Source organism: Camelina sativa, chromosome 15, assembly GCF_030686135.1.
Source record: "Camelina sativa cultivar CO46 ecotype springtype chromosome 15, ASM3068613v1".
Classification (NCBI taxonomy): Eukaryota; Viridiplantae; Streptophyta; class Magnoliopsida; order Brassicales; family Brassicaceae; genus Camelina; species Camelina sativa.
Genome location: NC_141894.1, coordinates 25,924,802 through 25,948,084, shown reverse-complemented (window position 1 = coordinate 25,948,084; position 23,283 = coordinate 25,924,802). Strand labels below are relative to the sequence as shown.

Genomic DNA, 23,283 nt, shown 5'->3' with positions numbered 1-23,283 from the left:
ATGTATTTTGTTTGATAAATTTAAATACATTTCATATATATTTTTTATTCGTACAATTTAGTAGGTGTACATATGTAATCCGTATACTGCATTAGGTGTACGGATATATATATATATGTATATATATCCGTACAGCTTATTTAAGTGTACAGATGTCTGTACACATTATTAAGAGTACAGACATCTTTACTCTTAATAATGTGTACACTTAAATAAGATATAATGACATCTGTACAATTAAAAATAGTGTACGGATAATATAATATGTTTAAAAAATATTAGATGAAATTCATATCAAATTGTGAACAAAAAAATATAGATTTTTTTGTATATAAGAAGTTTTCTAAAAAAAGTTTTATTAACAATTATTTGAAAAATCAAAAAAAAAAAGAGAAAAGATGAATAATGGCATGAGCTGTAATTAGATAGGATATTGGATGGCAAAAAAGAGAGTGATACAGTAACAAACAGTGGTCAATGTACTACTTTGCTAATTTTGAATAGTGAACGTACTAGTTTACAAATTAAGTCTGAAAAATGTACTAAATCTCCTATTATCTCAAATAATTGTTAGATGCAGGACAACCATCAATGATTGAATTATTGGCACAATTATGACTTATTTAGAGAAAAAAAATATATCGCCACCAAATCTATGAAGATTATTTTTATATAAAACTATAAACATTACCTATGAACACGTATGAATTGCGCGCTTTTATATAGTCGTAATTAGTCTTTTATGTTAATCGTCTCTATCACTTGGGACTTCGATGCTACGTTTATGTACACATTTAGTGAACCTATTATATATAAATCAAGACCCGCACCATAGTTTTGTTAGATCTTTAGAAATTCATATGCCATTTCTGATTGTCTCAAGACCTATGTGCAATTGTTTTGGAATTTTTGACCGTTGGTTAATTAAATTGAGAACTTTGATAATGGTAAATCGTTTAAGCAATACACATGAGTTTATCTATTTATTCTTCAGTATATATTTTTACATTTTCATTATATAAATTCAAGATTGCACAATTTGCCAACAATCCCTAGTTGTTTAGATTCCAAGATTTCGACATTGTAACGCCCGTTAATAATTCACAACAGCTCTTTCATTGGCAATTTATTCGTTAATTATCAAGTACATAAATACAAAATCACAATTTGGAATCTAGACATTTTTACAATAAAAAATGGTAGAATCACGTTCAAAGTTCGTCGATAGTCACAACTTAACAAATGACACATTATTGGTTGATCAAAAGAAAAAAACAATGACACATTCAAATATTAAATGTCTTATTTAATTGATCTCTAGGATTGGCAATAGATGTTGTAATCAAGCTACTACATAAGAGTTGTAAACTCTTTTTGCATCATCTCCTAATTACAGCCGATCAAACTAAAGTCAACATGTATCACAAAGTTAAGATCTACGGCAAAGTTTTCAAGGCATTGGGGTTGAAGACGAAAGTTCTGATAATAGTATTCTTTAGTTGCTTACTAATTATACTAGCATTCTCAAACAACTTCAACAACCAACTTCTTGATGCTACAACCAACGGTAAGAAATAAAAATCATCCATCGTTTCTTTTTTATTTCTGACTTAAAAGAGACATTATCTGACTCTATATATCCATTTTCTTCTAATAGATGCAAAGGAATCTGAAACACAGAGGGATACACTGATCGGAGGGCTTTTAACCGCGGATTTCGATGAAGGTTCTTGCTTAAGTAGGTATCAGAAAACTTCCTTGTACCGCAAGCCTTCCCCATACAAGCCTTCTGAATATCTGGTCTCTAAGCTAAGAAGCTATGAGATGCTTCACAGACGTTGCGGTCCAGACACAAAAGCTTACAAAGATGCAACAGAGAGTCTTAGTCGTGATGAGAATTATGCAAGCAAAGAAAATGGTGAATGTAGATACATTGTTTGGGTAGCAGGTTACGGGCTTGGAAACAGAATACTTACTCTTGCTTCTGTGTTCCTCTACGCTCTCTTGACAGAGAGAATCATTCTTGTTGACAACCGCAAGGATGTTAGTGATCTCTTATGCGAGCCATTCCCAGGTACTTCATGGTTGCTTCCTCTTGACTTCAAATTGATGCAATATCCTTATGTTTATTGGTACAACAAGGAATACCCTCGTTGTTACGGAACAATGGTGAACAATCATTCCATCAACTCGAGTTCGATCCCGGCACATTTATATCTGCATATCCTCCATGATTCAAGGGATAGTGATAAGATGTTCTTCTGCCAAAAAGATCAAGATTTGATCAACAAAGTCCCTTGGTTGATTGTTCAAGCCAATGTTTACTTTGTTCCATCTTTATGGTTTAATCCAACTTTCCAAACCGAACTAGTTAAGCTGTTCCCACAGAAAGAATCTGTCTTTCACCATTTAGCTCGGTATCTTTTTCACCCGACAAATCAAGTTTGGGATATGGTCACTACGTACTACAATGATCATTTATCCAAAGCAGACGAGCGACTTGGGATTCAAATACGGGTTTTCGGAGACCCTGCTGGATATTTCAAACACGTCATGGACCAGATCGTATCATGTACGCAAAGAGAGAAACTGTTGCCTGAACTACATACACAAGAAGAATCAAAAGTCAATATATCAAAAACTCCAAAACTTAAAGCTGTTCTTGTCACATCTCTCTATCCAGAGTACTCTGAAAACTTAATGAAAATGTATTTGAAGCGACCAAGCTCGACAGGAGAGATCGTTGAAGTTTATCAGCCAAGTGGAGAAAGAGTTCAGCAAACAGACACGAAGATCCACGACCAAAAGGCGCTTGCTGAGATGTATCTTTTGAGCTCAACCGATAACATTGTCACAAGCGCAAGGTCTACGTTTGGATATGTTTCTTATAGTCTTGGAGGATTAAAGCCATGGTTACTTTACCAGCCAACAAATTTCACAACTCCTAATCCGCCGTGTCTTAGATCGACATCGATGGAGCCATGTTTCCTTACTCCTCCGTCTCATGGATGTGAAGCCGACTGGAAAACTAACTCGGGGATGATTCTTCCTTTTGTTAGGCATTGTGAGGATATTATGTATGGAGGGCTTAAGCTACATGATGATCTTTAGTTCTTGTTTATCACACATCTGATTTTATTGGATTAATGAGTTTTTAAATCAAAGGAGAAAAGCTATATTTATTTACTGTTACAATTGTATCCTCTGTATTACTATATATGTTAGTTGTCTAAAGCGCTTACAAGCTTTGTATGGTTTATAATATATAAATAGTAAGTAGCAATTCACATTTACTTATATCACATAAAGTAGCCTCTAATTCTTGGCGAGGAAAATACAGAGTACACAAACACAACTAGCTTTGAGTCCTCATCATTGTTGGCGAGGGTAGTGCCAAGTTCACTTATAGTTCTCAAACTTAGAAATATCTGGTTTCGTTCTCAAGAACTGAAGACCTGGGACTGGGAGATACTAGAATCGGTGAAAATACTCTAGATATAAAATAAATACTGTACGCTCGTTCTTTCACACTTTGAACTGAGTCTAAGCGATTTTCTAATTTTGTTATTTAACATTAGGCTATTTTAAAAATTCCTAAATATAATTTTTTGGCTTAGTTTAAGGTGATTTTTAATATGGATATTCAATTCTATTTGGGGAGAGAAATCTGTTTTTTTTTTTTTTTGTGGTCATAAAGAAAAAAAAAATATCTCTTATAAGTGTAATCACTTCCCACATCTAAGAATCCACATCAAAGACAATATTAATGGCTTTCTCTTGTGTCACAAGAAATATATTTTCAGTTCTTCCTTTTCTCGTTATTCTATCAATCACCCCTTTGTCTTCATCTTTTTCTCTGAATGACAAAGTCACAAATGCATTGATTAACACACTCTGCTCGAAATCGACAATTTACAAGCACTTTCAATATGGTCTATGAAAAGACGGAATTGTTGGGATATAAGAACCTAGATCCCATATGGGCCTCGCGTGAAAGAAAATGAAATATCAACTAAAGCAATCATGGAAGCTAAAGGGTTTGTGAGCTCCAAGGCATACTCGTTGGCATCTAAGGCGGCTTTTAATGCGTTCAATAGTATATCTATGTGTGAAGCTCTGCTTGAAGGGCTGGAAATGCCAGCTTATGTTTCTTCACGCAATTTGACGTTTGAAAGAATGTGCAACATTGACATGACTTTCCCCGATCTTTTCATTTGATTCTCTATGCTTTCATTTCAACTTTACAAGTAAGATGGGAAATCTATGAATTGTCATTAATTTCTGGTGTGGTTATTTAAAAAAATCATATATATGAAAGTTTGTCAAAAAAAAAAAAAAAAAAAAAAGAAAGTTGGCTAGCTCTCTCCATATGATTGCCACATCATCATTTCAGCATCTGCCATATGCCATATGTCCATAATTAATATTAACTTTGAAACATATAGTCTCTTTTCATCTTCCATTGCAAAGGTTAATGATTCATTCATCATTGTTTATATTTAATTGTAAAAATCATCATTAACTAAAGCTGAACTTTTTTTGTCTTATATAGAGATGTTGTCATGAAGGAGAAGGGTTGGGCTCTAAAGGAGAAGATCACTCAAGATTGATGCAGATATTAAAAAAAATCAAATAAAATCAACATTGTTCAATAAGCTAATTGTGTAGCAAATTGTTTTGTTCATGAATTTTGTTTTATTCAAGGTTTATGTCTCTATAAGATCTAATAAATTTTCTCTCTTTTCCAGCGAAACAAGATGATAAACGAATCTTATAATGTGTCTTTTGTGTGAGTGATATTGTTGAAAAAATTGCTAGCTAGAAAAACACTTCAATACTAGAATATGACCGTGCTAAAACACGGCTTGAAATTTCTTTTGTTTATTTTGTAATTTTTATTCAAAATATCATATAAGTGATTATTTTATTTTTTTAAAAAGTTTTTTTTTTTGGATTGAACACTAGACCATGAAATCATACGCTGAATATGACTTATGAGAATAACATCTATTTTATAAGATCTATTCTAATAGATCTAGATTTTTACCTGCGGCATACGGCGAGTTAAGTTGTGTGATAAAAAAAAAATAATTTTTGTTTTTTATTTGATTTTTTAAAAATTATATATTGTATTTTGATTGTTAATTCTATAACTTTACCCATATTCTACCGCATTTTAATTTAGGACTAAATATGTAATTTATATTTGTCAAAATCATCCTGACCGAGAAAGTCTACCAAACAACATTATTCCAAACTTTAATTTAATCTGAGAAATCATATTTATTGAAATTTTAACTCGTGCTCTAGCAAGAAATCATATTTCTTGGAATTCTTTCATATTATAGTGACATATTATTGACCTGTGTTAAACAAATCAAATTATTGTTAAAGATTTTATTTATTTAAGTAGTATTATTCTTTGGGATATTCTCTTTAAGTGTATATGGGTATAACTAAGGAAGCCAACCCATAGAGCATATTTTGTAACCAACTGATGAATCAAATAATAACTATAACTATTATATAGTCTACCAAAACGAAGTTGTGTACTTCCGAAATATTAAATAGGGGATAAAGAGTAGGGCCAGCTTAACTTTTTTCGGACCTTGTGCCCAATTTTTTTTTCCACAAAACTAAGGTTCTTTTTGAAAAATTTCTAACTTTAGGATCCTAAATTACAAAATACCTAAAATATAGGGCCTTAAACCTTGAATAAAAAAAAATCAGGAGACATGGTGCAAAAGTACCGACTGCACTACCTTTAAGCCGGCTCTGATAAAAAGTAGTTGTTCATACGTTAATTTCAATTGCATTAATCAAATCATCAAAACATAATTTTAAAAATGATAAAAAGAACAAAAAAAAAAAAAAAAAAAAAACTCGCGGCATAACACGAGTAGTCACCTAATCAAATTAATGAATCCATAGTCAAATTTACTTTCTCTTGCAACTTCCTCATGAATGGATATGTTTTCATCTCAAATTTTATATTTATGACGATTACTTATATAAGATTTTTTAGTAACGGATTTTATGACGATTATCCATTGAATCTCTAAAAACTTTTATATGAGTACTCAATCCCATGAAGGAACTATACCGAATACACATATAGTAACCTAAAGAATAAAATTAACTAAAAGGATAATTATATAATATCTCGTTACATATTAAGATGAGAAACACTTTTAATTAATTGTCCAATCTTTACTAGACTAATTTATAATTACATATTTTCCTTAGTGTTAATTATACATATTTCACTTCAATATTTTACAACATTATAATAAACAAAGGCAACTAATGGATGGGTAACAAGGGGTCATTTGATTTGCTTCCAAACCAGTAGTGATAGGATCATGATATTTTATTAATTTATTTATACATGATAAATATTAATCTATACTATTAAAGCAGAAATATTCAATAGATTCAAATTGGACTATGACTTTGTTTTGGTACGTTTTTCATTAAAAATGATTAGAGAATCACTTAATTTAATTAAATTAAACTATAGTTACAATTTATCTAAATGACCATTATACTCCTTGCTCGACCACTTAATTACAACCGGGTCGGGACGCAAATCCTCTTTAACCCGGATATAGAACAAAAATCTACCCGCGAATCCGTTTGTAATCCGGGTTAATACAATTCGGATCGTGTATTTGGTTTGATTCAAGAATAATTTTTCCTGTAGCCAAACAGAGGTGTAAATAAGAAAACTGGTATCCGAGCTTTAATGGCTTCAATAATATCAAATATTAACTACTACCATACTTAATCCTTATAATTATTACGAATATTAATAATAATGAGAAATCTTTAATACTTATGGATTGTGACTTTGTTGCTTCCAAATAATCAATAGATTAAATAAGAAATTGTATATATATGTAAACTTATTTGATTTTCTTTTATATTGTGAGATATTTACGGAAACAACAAATCAACTTAATACAATTAAATAAAAACAAATCATCATTTAGTTTAGATTTTTCAATATATCCTTAACGAAATTATAGTAATTAATTATGATTAATATAGATGGAAAAAATAAAAAACGCAGAAATTATATATATGTAAAGTTCTAAACTAAAAACAGAAAATGCGTACCATGTATCCCACATCGACTAAATATTTTGGAATATGGTTCATAACCACTATAAATATATGACTAATATGTTTTGAGTACAAATGAGTAGGAAGCTTGATTTATCAGGTATCCAAATTTAACAGTTTAATTTGGTTATATATTTGAGCATATTTAAACTTTTAAAAAGTAAACATATTATAATATATTTACGTTTTTCAAAAAAGTTTAAGAGATTATAAATATTTAAATTTTTATAGAATGTTTAAATATTTGAACTCTGTCAAAAGTTTAAAATATTATAATATATTTGTCTATAAAATATTTAAGTAATATTAATATTTTTACTTTTAAAAATTTTAAAATATAAAAAAAGTTTGAGTTAAACCCGTTAAAACATTTATTTTTTATCAAACTATAAATTAACTTGGTTTTTTACAATTTTGCTGAGATTTGATATATCAAATATTAACTTCTAAATGATACCCTAAATATACATAATCTCACTATAAATACAATGGTTTTCTAACCATTAAAATATCTCACACTAAAATTTAACAAGCAACTTCTCCTTTTTTGACGACAAACCAAAATAAAGAAAAACTCATCCTCTTACAAAATTACTATCCGATATTGCGGTATATCTATCCTCTTACAAAACTACTATCCGATATTGCGGAGTGTCTATTCTCTTACAAAACTACTATCCAATATTGAAGTGTGTCTATTTCCGTGAAAAGCTACATTTTAAAAAACTACTTACTCTATTAGGATTTCTAATTTACTGTATAACCCCAAATATACAAATAAACACTATATAAACAAAGAAAATAAGTCAAAATAAAAAACTACATTACAAAAATACAAATTAAAAAAAAAATAACTAACAAAATATATAATCATGTGCTGTAGCACGGGGTATCACCTAGTTTCTAGTACACATTAATAATTATTAATTTATAAAAATTTTGCTTTACTTGTTTTTTTTTTAGTTTTTAAATTAAATGAATTAAATCTAAAGAAAATCCGTGTTTTGTATGCTATAAAGTTTTTGTAGTTATAGATTTGAAAATTTACTATTTACAAAGATATTTTTTCTACAATAAATAATAGAGATCTTTTCTTTTTTTATCACCAAACAAAATACTCTGTCATTGTCAAAATAACAAAAATTATGGATGAACTCACTTGAACCAACGATATAATATATTCAAATTTATGATTAGTGACATTAACTGTTCTATTTGATATGCCAATATGATTAAAGGAAGAGAAATACCCTAAAATAGCACTATTTTAGGTTTCTCTTCCAAAATTAGCACACACTCTCAAATGTTCCAAAAGTCGCATTATTATTATTATATCTTAAAAAATAAAATTAATTATAATTTTTTACTTACAATTTTAATAACTTTCGGCGATGCTTCCAACAACGCTTCTCTTTCTTTGTGTATCAGTTCCGATCTCAGATTTTTAGATTCTCGACGTGATTCATAAGCTTTTAATTGAGGAAATAGGCAATTTTGTAGCAAATCTGATCGTGATTCAATGGTTAGTGCGTATTTGTTGCCGAAGTAGGGTTTGAAGTTTTTGGTAATCTCTTTGTTGATGTAGGTTTTGGATGTGGTTGAGATTTGTTCTACGTCTGTGATCAAGGATCTTTGGAGTTTAGTTGGTAAAACTCTGAATTGGGTGACAAAATCTTTGTCTTCTTCATCGTCGAGCGAGAATGGTTTGATTTCTTTCTCGATTAGATTTAATTTTGTCACTGGTTTTGAGGATGGTGATTTCTTCTCTGAAGAAGGTGAAGAAAGCCTGGAACTTGAAGATTTTGTGGTGGTTTTGTTTTTGGATGAGCTTGATTTGGACAGATCTGCTGATTTATTGGTCAAAGAAATGACGGGTTTTATGGAATTTGTGGGTTTTGTTCCGGAATTGAGCATCTTGAGCTCACAGCCGGCCTTAGTCGTGTTAGTAGAAGATTTGGTGGATTAAGTTTGTGAGACATAGCCATGGAGGTCTTAGCGAGTTTAGTTTGGTTCTTGCTTGAAGAAGAAAGAGATGGGTTTAATGAGTTTGGTTTGATTCTTCCTAGTGCCAGATGTTGATGATGAAACAAAACCAGTAAACTTCTTATTCTTAGGAGAGGACGATTAGTTTCACCATCATCACCACCTGAATCAAGATCTTTCACCAAAAATCTCATCACTCGAAAATGAGGATCTAATGGTCGTGTTTGTTGTAGCTCATTGTTTCCTTCATCGATTGAGGAGTTAGAGGAGGCACTATAAAGAGGAAGGTGATTTAACATCTGTCATGATATTTTCATACCTCTTCTAAATGGTTATTATAAGATCGCAATTTCCGATGCATTAATGGTTCTGGTTTTGTTGTATCCTCTGGTCAAGAATACTAGCAGGTTTTGTCCATTCTTTAGATTTTGTTGTGCTATGTTGGTTAAGATTTTTCATGCACCTGCAATTAATAGAAATAAGTTTTGAATCCTTTTTGATTCACTTGTGTTATTATCGCAAGAACCATTGTTGGATTGTAACATTAGGCTTTACTAAAGTTACGGAAAGAGAAATCTTGATTGATACTCTTGTTTGTGAGACATGTTGTTATAGACGTCACCGTTTCAAGGTCGTTATTTTAAAACTTTTTCATGAACACCATCATAAATTTCATTTATGCCTTCCTGAATACTATTGCATACTTCCTAAAATTTAATAGACCAAATGTATAGTGGTAACAGAAGTAGAACAAGGTTTTTTACGAAGGAGAGAGATATGAGAATTTTGATTATCAAAGGTAATGACCATTTGGATGGTGTCTCTTGTGCAGTAATTTGAATTTAATGTTGTATTTTTCACCTGAAAACTTGTTATTTCATTCTATTTCTAAAATATGAGATTTGTAGTCTAATTATCATTTATGAATGGTTTCTTGAAATTTAGGAAGGACTCTTTAAAGTATAGGAAAGCCTTCCTAAACGTTTGAATAATATTCATGAAGAACTTCTTTAAATTCAGGAAGAATTTCATGAAACAGTTTGAAAGGATTAAAAACAAAAAAAACCAGGCCATAACCGCTTACAAGAACTCAACTTGCATTCCTTTAACTAATAAGCCAAGTTATTCATTCAGTGGAAATATAACAATAAATATCTATATACAAGAAACATAAACATTACAGTATCTTTACCAAATGTAAAAATTGTTAAAACATTCTACTTGACAAACATATGGACTAATATTATTGAATCATTCCTGAATATAACTGAATCCTTCATTAATTTTTACAACCATTATGAGATTTATTCATGAAGGTCATCCTAAATTGCTAAAAGTCATTCCTAAGTATTTTCATGAAGGTCATCCTAAATTGCTAAAAGTCATTCATGAGTATTATTGAATCCTTCCTAAAATTTAAAAGCAGAGTGTTTGTACTTAATTGTTCTATCATACCCATAAATAACATGAAAAATCATCCCAACATCAGCAATCGTAGACTCAAAACACCCAATCATATCCAATGAATAAGCATAAGCCATAAGCCCAAACCTAGACACCCATAAGTAGGCTTAAGACCAACAACACCACAAAACGAAGCTTGGTGTCTCACACTTCCACCAATATCATTACTATGTGACATCATACACTGTTTTGCTGCAACAACAATTGTTGATCCTTCCGATGAACCTCCTGGTACACACAGTTCAAATTCCACATATTCATAGTTACCTTTAAACCAAAATCAAACCTCTAAGATTCAATCCTTAACCCATCACAAGTTTCCTCTCCTGAACTTTAGCTATAGTAAAAAAGAACAATACCACGTTAAAACCTCATCCATTTATATAATAAGCAAACACATATGCATCATGTAATACTCGTCAATATTAGAATCTCCATTTTACTAATTCAAACATTATTTGTAAAAGGAAACTAACAAGTAACAAACATAAGACTAAATGTACGTGTGAACACGTGAGACTTAAATAATGCAATTGTTGCTGGAGTTTGACTATTTCTACTAATCTAAAATCTCTCTTTGATTATAAGGATCTACTGCAAATACGTCATCCTTAACATAGCAAAACCAAGATCAGTAAACAAAACTCCTAAATATAAAAAAATCAAGACCAGCCTTAAGAGTATTGTGCCATAAATCAAGGAACTATAATCAAAATTTCAAAATTTAAGTGACACAAGCTTCATAAAGTAAAATTGATAGAAATTGAGAAAATTTTCACCTTTTTGAATAGCTTTGGGACACTTCCATCCATCAGTAGAGAGTGATGTTCTTAGGAAGCGGCATATTCGGCAGCACAATTTCAAACTGAGTGACATCACCCACAATCTGAAAATCCGATTTCACATCCTACAAAGGATAACCAGCAAATCCGGTACCGTTTTCAACGCAGACTGGGAGGCTCAAGCCATCTGATAGTCGGCGATCTAAAACCGATTGGAATTTGATTCTTTGAATTTGTGCCAACACAAAATCAAAAACTCAAATTTGCCTGGTCAGATGCTCAAAAACCATGAAATTGAAGAAGCGTTGCACCAAGAGAGAATAAGCATAGAAGATGAATGAGCTTTTCAGATTTTGTGTAGAAAAGATGATGATTGAAGAAGCAACAAGAGTTGTTGTCCAAAAAAAAAAAAAAGAAAAAGAAGAAGCAACGAGAGAAGAAGCGTAGAAGTGAATGGGCTTTTTAGGTTTTATGTAGAAGAGATGATAATTTTTATTTATTTAAATAATTTCTTCCAAAATTTAAGTTGTGCTAAATTTGGAATATTTGAGAGTTTGTGCTAATTTTGGAACAAAAACTTAAATTGGTGCTATTTTTGAGAATTTCTCTTAAAGGAAATGAAACCTATGCATATCCAAACTTGGAAAATTATCGAAATTTGACTATTTTTTGAAAAAATCATAGATTATACAACAATGAGATGGTTTCAAAACACCCTAAAAAAATTATTAAAAAAAAAAACTAGTTATGAGTTCAAGGATCGAACATAACCTAAAGCATTAGTCTATTTATACGTTATAATTAAGTTTTGGGTGTTACAAGTATTACACAATGAGAAATTAATTTTTGGTTGAAACTTAATTTCTCTTATAAACTTAATTTCGCCAGGGTTTAGACTAGGACCTGAGCTAGAACTGCTAGAGCCGTCAGACCCCCATTCCCCATTCGTTGCCGTTACTCGTACTCCAGCTCCACGCCTGTGCGGAAGACGAGAAGAGACATGCAAACGCTAGAAAAATTAGGAGAACCTTCTTCTGTGAACTTGAAAGAGCCATCATTTTTATTTCTTCTTATGTGTTTTGTCATATTATCAAAGAGAAATCCTTCTTCTGTGAACAATTTTATGAAAAATTAGGAGAACCTTCTTCTGTGAACTTGAAAGAGCCATCATTTTTATTTCTTCTTATTTGTGAGTTTGCTTTGTTATTAGTTTGGTATTTAACTATTTATAGAGATACATATATGTTTGACTCAAAGACTTTTACGTCCTAACCAATCAAGTTAGGAAACTTAATATGTTGAGTTTTGACCAAGGATTTCGTATTTATGTTCTACTAATTTGATTGGTTCACAATCTCTATATAAAAAAAGGATTTCGTATTTCCATATTTTCGTTTTACACTGAGGAGAAACATTTATTTTTGTTGTTACACTCTAAGATATCTGGTCAATCTTTTTGTTCTCATTCATTCTACCAATGATAGATATATATATTTTTAATCAAACTAGGACTTCGTCATCAACAATACAAGTCTAAACTTAACTCTGATCCTATGTATTTCCATATATCTTTTTTTTTCTTCTTATCACCAAACAAAATAGTCTGTTATTGTCAAAATAACTAAAATTATAGATAAATTTACATGAACCAACGATATAATATATTCAAATTTATGATTAGTGACATTAATTGTTCTATTTGATCAGCCTATACGATTTAAGGAAATGAAAATTATGCATATCCAAAATTGGAAAATTATCGAAATTTAACTATTTTATGAAAAATAATAAGATTATACAACAATGAGATAGCTTCAAAACACCCTAAAAAAACTTATTAAAATAAAACTGGTATGGATGACTCAAAGACTTTTACGTCTTAACCAATCAATTTAGAAAACTTAGAGGGGGTTATTGGTTCTATGATTTTAATGGATTTGGAAATCCAAACAAAAATCATGTGTTATTCAATCATTGATTTTAAAATACTTATCAAAATTATGTGTTATTGGTTCTATGATTTACAAATACTTGTTAAAATCCTATCTTATTCATTTAGTGATTTGTTTTTGTATTTCAAAATCCACATTATGTTTTAAATGGATTTGAATGAATTTGAAAGTGTAAAATAGAAGGATTCAAATCCAAGGATAAAACATGTTATTTCAAAATTCATGTATTTTGATTTTTAGAATTTACAATTCCATATGATTTAGAAATCACATATCTAATAACAGCCTCTTAATATGTTTGGAGTTTTGACCAAGGATTTCTTATTTATGTTCTACTAATTTGATTGGTTCACAATCTCTCTATAAAAAGGATCCTATTCACCCCCTCATGAAACACAAAAGGGAGTACTTAATCGAACACTCACCTTCATAGCCTTTTTATTAACTTCGAAGTTTACAATTTCACCATAATATATCTTTATATGTATATATAATATATTAGTGTATGTTTGAACTTTGAAGTGTAAGACAACAAGAAAATGTGGAATAAACTGTGTTATAGTAAGACGATTAGAACATTTTCAATCAAGAACAGAGCAATTAGCAATTAAGACAAAAGGAAAATATTCTCTCTCTGATAAATAAACACCACTAAAAAAGTATGCGAATCTCAGTTAGTGTAATCTTTCATCATTCCATTCCATCTGTGTTGAAGCCTTGAAGAAAATCACAATCGTCGGGTTCTTCATCTCCATCGAGTGAATCTGGCTTCATTAATTCAGCCAAGAAATCTTTAAAATCTTCTGGGAGCTCATCAAAGTCATCAAAGTTATCATCGTCTGGGGTCACAGGTGGCTGTGGCTGCGGCTCATGTTGCTGTGCTGGGAGTAAAGAATCATGAGGCTGCTGGAGCTGCGACTGGTCCTGTTGATGCTGCAAATCCAGCTGCTTAACCTCCTCTTTTGATACGCCTTTTCCTTTCTTTAGCTTCTCTTTTTTCTCTGCTTTCATCCTTTTTACTGCCGACGGAGTCAGATAAATCTTGCACAAAGCATAATCCACCTGCACACACACAACAATCGAAACAAAAAAAAAAAAAAAAAAAAAAACAAAAATCCAAAAGTGAAAAAATCTCAATAACTTGGATCCCAAGAAACACATACATACCTTGTCGTTATCATCAGACGACGACTCAAACCAGTATTCATGCATTAACCAATCCGTCTTTACGCCGTTTGGTGGTCTCCCAACGCAGTATTCAAGTGCGGTCACGTAGCCGACGTCGCCTTGTCCAGCATCAATCTGCTTGGCACCTACGGTGCCTTGTCGTGACGGTGGATATATTTTCAATTAATTATAACTAAGATATACATCTAGCTATATTTCAATCTTAAATCTTAAGATATGTGGAATGAGAAAGGTTTCATATTATCTCACAACGAAAAAAAAAAGAAAAAAAATTGTGATCCTTAGAGATTTAAGATTACATTATGTCACTTATATAAGTTAAGACTACGGTGGTAGACTTATTTTTAATTTATTAAAGTTACGATATACATCTAGATATATTTTTAAACTGAGGGACAGATAAAATTTTCATTGTACTATAGGTCTGATTTAGGAGTGTTAAAATGGGTAACACGACCCGACCCGATCCATACCCACATGGGTTCAAAACTTTCGTGGATGGATTCAACTCGACCCATTTGTTAGAATGGGTTGAATTTATATATCCAAACTCAATGGTTAAATGGGTTACTCATATAAAAATAAACATATAAAAATAAATTAATTAATATTAAATTCATAATATATTATGTAAAATAGAATTATAAAACTAACCCAAATTTTTAAGCTTAAGAAAATAATATCTAAATATTAAAATAGAAACGCTTATTATTTATTTTGGATATTTTACATAAATTAGTTGTTAACGAATATATTTTACATATTAATATATACATATATATTATATTATATGTATACATATATATTATTTTTGTTTTTTCGATTAACCCATGGGTAACCCATAACCCTAATGGGTTTACCTCGATAAACCCATGAACCCGTTGGACGAACCCATCAAAACCCATTTATTTATTTGGATTTACAAACTTAACTCATACCCATTAAAATAATAGACAAACAGGGTAAACCCATGGTTTCTACTTTCTATCCATTTTGACACCCCTACTGGTAACCTACTTAAAGCTGTACAAACAAGCTGTAAGCTTTTAGTGAATAGTGCAAAGTTGTAAGAAAAATCTGTATGTCAAAGGTGTACAAAAAAAAACTGAAAATATACCGTTTATTAAAAAATTAAAAGTAAAAAATTAATAAAATTTTAAAATTAACATAAAATGTAGTTTAGTTTATAATTATAGATGTAAAATTTATGAATATTTTAAATTAATTTATGACAATTAAATCATTCCAGTATAAAAAAAAAGTATAAGAATATACTAGTCCAATAATTAAAAATATTTGTATAAGTTTTACTCTTAGTTTTTTTTTTTGGAAATTTTAGAAACTATAAGTACATAAATTTTATAATCCAATAATGAATTGAAAGTATTTTTTTTTACCTATTATAGAATAAAAATATTTATTGAGAAGTAATTTATTAAAATGAATTATATTTTATTTTTAATAAAAATATATAAAAATATATATATATATATATATATAATCATTGGTACATACATATTAAAGGCTACCGAGAAATACAAGCAAATCAAATTAAGAATGAGCTTCCCATAACAAATCTGCTATTTGATTACGCACATCTGCCATATATGTTCCACTTCTTGATGTTTCCACCTCTTCTATTTCACTGATTACACTTACATCTACGTCATGCTGTCCATTTTCATTTTCTGCGGAAGCACCTGTATCAAAATCATCATCGGAAATATTGGAACGTCGAATGTAATTATGTAGACCCATTGTAACAAACCAATTTTTTTTGAATTTCTAATCTGTATCGCGGTAATTCTTTTACAATCCTCAATTTTTTCTTCCAGATTTCAAAAGTTCTTTCAATAGCAGAGCGAAGTGAAGCATTCCACCTGTTGAACAATTCATACTTATTTCGTGGAGGCGGACCATTCTGAAACTGTCCTAAATGATGCCTCACCTCTTCTTGATGGTTGCTCCGGTAATGAGCTAAGTAACCTTTTTTATTCGCATATCCAGAGTCAACTAGATAATATTTTCCTGTAGGAGGTTTCGAAAATCTTTGACTATTCTCTTGTGCTATCGATAAAACTCTGGAATCATGAAGTGATCCCGGTGCTCCATTCCAAACATATGTGAAAAGCATGTCTAAATCACATATCGCCATAATATTTAGGCTTGATTCACCAAAACGATCCCAATAAACTCTTCGATTTTCTTGTGGTGCTATGACAGGAACATGTATTCCATCTATAGCACCTATGAAACTGTTGAAGAATGGCCAATACCTTGGATCATATCGAAGACTGCGGGGATACTCTCTAAGTTGGCTAGATGTTGGGGTCTTTATTTGATCACATGCAAGTCGCTCCATCGCATTTAGCACTTCATGAAACTTGCGATTAACTGTCTCTTGATTACGCCCAAAATTCCTAGCTACAGTACGTTGAACTTCATTATGACCACATGTAGAAAGAAACATTGCAACGCTTTCCTCAATGCTAATATTTTCTGTTGATGTTAATCCATACTCATTTTCCATCAGTTGACACAACATTTGAAATATTCCTCGAGGCATCCTTACTGCATGTAAGCATTATGCATCATCATGTTCCATCTGGTGTTTAATATTTAGCCAACCTAGTCCTCCTCCCGCTTGCATGGGTTGTCGACAAAAATATCGTTCATAATACTACATCGTTGGCTGAACAAGTACCTCATCGACTTCTTCGTCCTCAAGCATAAATAATTCGCATAATTCTTCATGTGTTAGATTATTTAGTCCCAGAGAGTACAACTCATTTGTCCGATTTTCCTAGCCATTAAGAGAAAAATAAGTTAAGCGACTAAAAAAATTGTGGTAGACAAATATTTATTATAGTAAAATATATATTATATAAATAAAATACAAACATTAATAAAAACCATAAACTTTTCATATTGTTTATTCAATGTTTCTTGTTATCAGTGGGATTGTTTGATGTTCTATCATCCATAAAATTTAACTGCCATGGTTGAGTTCCAATTCCCGATGGTGCACCAAACCTATATCCAGTATCTGTGTACCGTTTAGTTGGCGTTACAAAACCAGGAGAAAAATTTGTTCTTGTTCTTTGACTAGTTTCTCCCATTAGAGTAGTTGAAATTCCACCGATTGTTGATGATGCCCCAACATTAAAAATTTCAGGAGATGTTGATGTTTGCATCATTTGTATAGCAGGCGACGAGTTCATGAAAGGAAAACCAGCAAATCCTTGAGGAAACATCATCGGTACATAAGGTGCACCCATCGTATGCCCAGGCGTATTAAATCCTACCCCCAGAGATGAAAAGAACTGTCCCATAGCAGGAGATGGTTGAAACTGTGGAATTTCAGCAAACCTATATTCAGAATTTCCTGATGAATATCCCACAAAATTTTCTGACGAATGTCCCACAGAACTTCCTGATGATGGCACACTTCCGCCGCTTGAACCACTTAAAAATGACCCAAAATTTGACAAATTTGCAGGAGTTACGGTTTCTAGACGATCCACTTCAGTTATACTTTCCAAAAACTGGATTATATCTTCATCTGACTCAAAAGAAGTGTCCAAAAATGTATTACGCCACCATGCATACTCCTTAAGCAGCTTTGCAGATGCTTTCCAGAATGGTTTGTACTTCTCAATTGGTAAAGAATTTAGTATAGCAAATGCATCTTTAAATTTTGCATATTCTTCAGGACTGTACCTATCAGGTCGCAGGGCTGATACAGTCGCACGTCGTGCATCTGATATTCCTTGAAATACAGTGGTAACTGAGCTTTCAAATTGATGCCTTCTACGGTTCCCACGATCTTTACTACCAACTGAACGAACTCTTGAATTTCTTCTTCGTAAACTACTTTCTCCTCGTCCGACACTGTATGGCGCAGCACGGGAGGTATGTCTACCTGAACGATTGTGGATTTCTTCTGACGATGCAACTAGAATATCTCCATATCTCTCCTCTGTTGCTGCAGAGGGAACATCTTCATATGTTTCTCGTGGATCAATAAATGTGTTATCTGGAAAATAAGTATTTTCTTCATGTGTTTGAGGTGTGTTGTCAGCTCTTTCATCTTCTTCATCATCATCATCACCAATACCACCACTGAAATCAGCTCTTGCATATTCTTCATATAGTTCTCTTCGTGCTCCATCAACATCATACATATGTTCACTTGATACATCATATTGTCCACAAATACGTTGTAGTGCATCCCAATATTTTAGCGGTTGACGGTGACAAGCAATAATTGTTTTACTCTCCTGAAAAAAAACAAATATAAATTTTAGAATTTCTAGATAAACACTTTTAATATATCATACAATTCAAACTAACATAAAATATACATACCGCCTCGCGCGCTTGCCACCAATCGTCATCCATACAGATAACTCCAGTTCTCTGATTCGAACTTACACTTGTTTTACCCATAAGGTCGACCCATTCTTTGTAAGTTCCCTTCAATGTATCTATCTTGTTTTTGACCTTTATCCAACTATCAACATGTTTCCCAGTCCGCTTTAATAGTTCACTCAAAATACGATTTTGATGAGGTTTTTTAGACCACATGTATTATAGTCTACTTTCACAAGCTCAACTTCATATAGTTCAAGCACAACGCGGTCTTCAAGAGATGACCAATTTTCTTTCTAAAAAATGTGAAAAATATTTTTATGTATATATATATATATATAAATGACTAACATATGGAATATAAAAATTTATTATATTACATATACTACTTATGTTATATATATGTAACTTACATTTTTTCGTCGACGTGAAGAGCTACGACCTTCACTAGACATACTGTAGAAAAAATATAAATTACAACAAATCAGTTTTATACAGTTTTAGTAATAACTTGAATTTCACATTAATAAATGTTACTAATTATTATATAAAAAACCAGTATAAGTACCAATTTTATATTATTACATTTTCACAAAAATGTAATCATTTAAATTAAAGTAATTATTTTATAATATAAGACAAACATAATCTATCTTAACATTTTTGGAGTACAAATTTGTGTCCCATTTTTTGGTCTCGTGGGTCGGTTTTTTCCAAATTTTTAACCGATTTGGGAAATCGGATCTTCCCAAATATATGTGTGATCGGGTCTGGTCTATTATCTGTAAAATAGTGATTCATCCCTAAAATATAATTTGCACCTATTATGATTCCATCATCCCTATTATATAGCAACTAATCTAAGACAGTTACATGTTAGGCAACATATAATTAATATAGAAAAATCGCAAACACATTTTGGTAAATTCTTGATACGTATTATCAATCACGCATCCTAACTAGAATCAAGATAAAGTTATGCATTAACATTATTCCCTAAATCAAAACAAACAAAATCGTAAGCATATACTCTAAACTTGCGAATCAAGCTTATAGTTAGGGTCACTGGGAAAACCCTACCTACAACCTTGAAAAGTATATATATGTATCATTCTCCATCCAATACAAGCACCACCACATCCAAAAGAAAATTTAAATACCTTGCTAAATCCCACAACTACTATACTCTGAGATGTAACGTCAAAAAAGGGTTGAAAATCTTAATTGTCAACAAGTTGTTTTTCAAATAAGTGTTTCAGAATTTATAGATTAATGTTATGAACAGGTATGTCTCTGAACAAATTTAAGCATGACTATGCAAAGTTATATTGATTCAGCAACTAACTACATGGTTTTATAATGTAGGTGTTATCACCCATTTCTAGACATACCTAGAGTTAGGCCTGGGCATTTGGGTGTTCGGGTCGGGGTCAGGTTCGGGTAATTCGGGTTCGGGTTTTTCGGGTTTACGAATATAGGATCCGAGCAGGTGTTCATATAATTTCGGGTCGGGGTCAGGTTCGGTTCCTCTCGGGTTCAGGTTATTTGGGTAATGACTTTAAAAAACCTGTAATGTATCCAAAATATATTCGGTTATGGATAGTACCTACTCAAACATATCCAAAGTACCCACAAAAACCTGAAATATACCCAAAAAACCCGAATAACCCGAAAAACAAATGAAACTGCATAACATGAAATCTTAAACAAATGAAACTGAGCATATTATGTCTCGCAAAACAATTCAAACACATACCATATCTCGCAAAATAAGCATCCCAACAAAGAAAAGCATGTCTTAAAATCTTAAACATCCCAACAAAGCAAACGAAACTTAAACATCCCAACAAAGAAAAACATGTCTCGCAAAAGCATGTCTAGCTGCTATGAACGGAGAACCCAAAGATGAGACTAACAGCGGAATTAGGTTTTGGAGATCCAATTTGAGAGTTTTGGTTTATAAAAGCCAAAGATTCTTGAAATCGGACAAAAATTGGCAACTTCGACATGTTTATGCAAAGTAAAGAAGATTCACAAGGATTCAAGGAGAGGAGATTAAGGATTCTGACCTAGAGTTATGTTTAGTTGACGGCTACAAACGGATGTATGCTTCAGAAAGCATCTCGGATCATGAATACAAAATTGGTATTTACATGTAACAAATTTCTGAATTTCTAATAACAAAATATTTATACAACGAATTAAATTAGAATTGTTGGATCTGACTAGGAATATTAAAAAAAAGCTCTAGCCTTTTCTCTGCAACTCTGTTTTTGTCCCCTGTTTTTTAATCACTACCGTCACCGTACGGTGACCCAGCTATTTGTGACAGACCAATCAGGGGTCGAATCAGCCGCCAAACTCGTAACCCTCTCCTCCGGTGAATCGGTCGTTTGCGAATCGGAAGAAACCGAAACCCAATCGGGAAACTCGAAAGGGCATCTCGGCGATGTAGAGACTTCCTCCTCTGTTTTCAGGTTAACAACGAAACCTTCTTCTTCTACTACTAAACCGTCGTCATCAAGATCGACGGCTACAAACGGATATTGTAAAAGCATCTCAGCTGTCCATCTCTTTTTGGGATCTTTAACAAAACACTTTGTCAAAAAATCTCTTCCTTGTTCCGACAACTCCTCGACCCTGACCTAGAGTTATGTTTAGTTGACCCGTGGTAAGTAAGCATCATTTATGTAATTTTTCGATTGCTAAATGTTTTCGTTTTCTTACTTTAATTAATAAGATCTATTTATAATAACATTTAGAAACAACTTTGATTTGTAAATGGAAACATATTTATAATATATTATCATATATATATATATATATATATATATATATAATAAATCACAGCTGCACAAAAAACAATCAGAAAAAATCAAAAAACTCTATACTAAATAGAGACTAAAACTATTTAAAGTGTTTACCAGTTACTGACCATTCTTTCTGAAGCATAGTAAAGCCATTGTGTCTGCTTGCTGGCCCTGAGTTGTTTTCCTTTAAATTTTGTACCTATAGACAACAACAAATTGCATATGTGTTTGTTATCTCAACCCGTGGAATAATCAGGGGACTTTTTAACTTAACCTGTATTACATTTCCCTTTAGCAAATGCGTTATCTCAACCCCTTGATCTTCGGATTTATTTGTATATGAATCAACAGAGGATAAAACTCCACTTAAGTACTTCATCTATTTTTGTTTTTTGTTATATGCAGGTTCTTTTACACCAACAAAACTGACATGGCAAACCTAAGAAGAATGAAATCTTTCGAAAATAAGAGAATGTGATAACTTCTGTACACTATATTTCCTACACTAAGATTCTAATTCACAGTTGTTTTTCCTCTTTTCCTTTAGCTGATATTCAAAAACTTTGTTTCACAGAGCTATTTATTATCCATTACCCAGCAGAATACTTCTGAGATTGCAGAAATGTTCATACATATTTAGAATATGAATTCAAAATTACCTCTATGTCGGTAGCTTTAAAAACACAATGTTTTAACCAAGAAAGAGAATTAGACTTCATGATGATGACAAGTATATAACTTCGATGTCTTCTGGAACTCCTGAAATCATAAAATGTATGGTTAATTGAAGGCTGTCTATATGGATCTGAGAAGTTATGTACCACAATACTTAAAATCTACCGATTACAAAAAAAAAAATAAGAACGAAAATCTCTGGGTAAAGAGAACGAGTTACCCATCTTCACTAAATCTTTCATTGGAATACAGCGAAGGTCAACAAGTAGCCAATTCAAGTATCTATCGTAAAATTACAACGATTACAAAAAGAGACACGAAATCGGTAAGCGATTTTTACAAATTTAGAAACAGAATAAATAAAAGTGCAATAAAAATTTAGAAACAGAATAGTTAAATAATTTCCCGTGGTGTATCACGGGGTAGATCCTAGTATATTTTAAAGAACAAAATATTATATGCACATAATTATTTCTTATCTTAATGGTAAATTAGTAACATAAATATAACATAAAGTTTACCTTAACTCTAGTTACTTGAAACTGGAAGAATGTCTTCTAACTTTTTTTCCCGGCTGAGAGATTTTTTTTTTTTTTTTTTTTGAGAAGAAGAGCAAAGAAGAAGTAGTTTACAAAGTGTGAATCAATTGTTTAGCTACATATATAGGAGGAAGGAGCTTCACTTTTACTATCTATATTTTAATTCATTAAAAATTTATTCAGATAAAATAAAATATCATCCACCAATAGCATTGTGATTTTTGAAACATTATCTTCATTTTAAAATAATTTATAAAATACAGAAAACTTTATTCAGCTTTTAATCCTGTTTGTGTTGACTACTTTTTTGTACCGCTTTATACTTGATTGGTAAAAGTTAAAGCTATACCACTTTGTACAGCTTTCTCTTTCTTCACCAATCACTTTTTAAAAA

General features: G+C 31.5%; 3 protein-coding genes, 2 long non-coding RNA genes and 1 pseudogene across 9 annotated transcripts; 2 read left to right on the top strand and 4 right to left on the bottom strand.

Annotated features, from left to right (window-relative positions):
* Nucleotides 1-1,263: 1,263 nt before the first annotated feature.
* On the top strand, nucleotides 1,264-3,297 carry LOC104747366 (putative fucosyltransferase 5). Its single transcript, XM_010468995.2, has 2 exons — nucleotides 1,264-1,567; nucleotides 1,658-3,297. Exons 1-2 carry the CDS (start codon nucleotides 1,417-1,419, stop codon nucleotides 3,109-3,111), a joined length of 1,605 nt encoding a protein of 534 aa, XP_010467297.2. The 5' UTR covers nucleotides 1,264-1,416; the 3' UTR covers nucleotides 3,112-3,297.
* Nucleotides 3,298-3,766: 469 nt separating this feature from the next.
* LOC109129154 (uncharacterized) lies at nucleotides 3,767-4,218 on the top strand. Its single transcript, XM_087487311.1, has 2 exons — nucleotides 3,767-3,868; nucleotides 3,973-4,218. Exons 1-2 carry the CDS (start codon nucleotides 3,767-3,769, stop codon nucleotides 4,216-4,218), a joined length of 348 nt encoding a protein of 115 aa, XP_087343437.1.
* A 4,260-nt stretch (nucleotides 4,219-8,478) lies between these two features.
* LOC104747365 (uncharacterized) lies at nucleotides 8,479-9,509 on the bottom strand (annotated as a pseudogene).
* A 679-nt stretch (nucleotides 9,510-10,188) lies between these two features.
* LOC104747364 (uncharacterized) lies at nucleotides 10,189-12,545 on the bottom strand. Its single transcript, XR_761141.3, has 2 exons — nucleotides 11,352-12,545; nucleotides 10,189-10,909 (listed from the first exon to the last, which is right to left on the bottom strand). It is a non-coding gene; the product is annotated as an uncharacterized LOC104747364 (long non-coding RNA).
* A 3,709-nt stretch (nucleotides 12,546-16,254) lies between these two features.
* On the bottom strand, nucleotides 16,255-19,231 carry LOC109124885 (uncharacterized). The gene is made up of 2 exons (XM_019237103.2): nucleotides 18,863-19,231; nucleotides 16,255-18,774 (listed from the first exon to the last, which is right to left on the bottom strand). Exons 1-2 carry the CDS (start codon nucleotides 19,079-19,081, stop codon nucleotides 17,431-17,433), a joined length of 1,563 nt encoding a protein of 520 aa, XP_019092648.1. The 5' UTR covers nucleotides 19,082-19,231; the 3' UTR covers nucleotides 16,255-17,430.
* Nucleotides 16,255-23,003, bottom strand: LOC104747363 (uncharacterized). Of its 5 annotated transcripts, none has more exons than XR_015582639.1 (5): nucleotides 22,872-23,003; nucleotides 22,335-22,434; nucleotides 21,801-21,874; nucleotides 19,279-19,321; nucleotides 16,255-17,297 (listed from the first exon to the last, which is right to left on the bottom strand). It is a non-coding gene; the product is annotated as an uncharacterized LOC104747363 (long non-coding RNA). The 5 variants fall into 5 exon arrangements; XR_015582640.1 differs by lacking the exon at nucleotides 22,872-23,003 and adding an exon at nucleotides 22,571-22,851; XR_015582642.1 differs by lacking the exons at nucleotides 16,255-17,297; nucleotides 19,279-19,321 and adding an exon at nucleotides 21,014-21,510 and having other exon boundaries at nucleotides 21,790-21,874.
* Nucleotides 23,004-23,283: the final 280 nt, after the last annotated feature.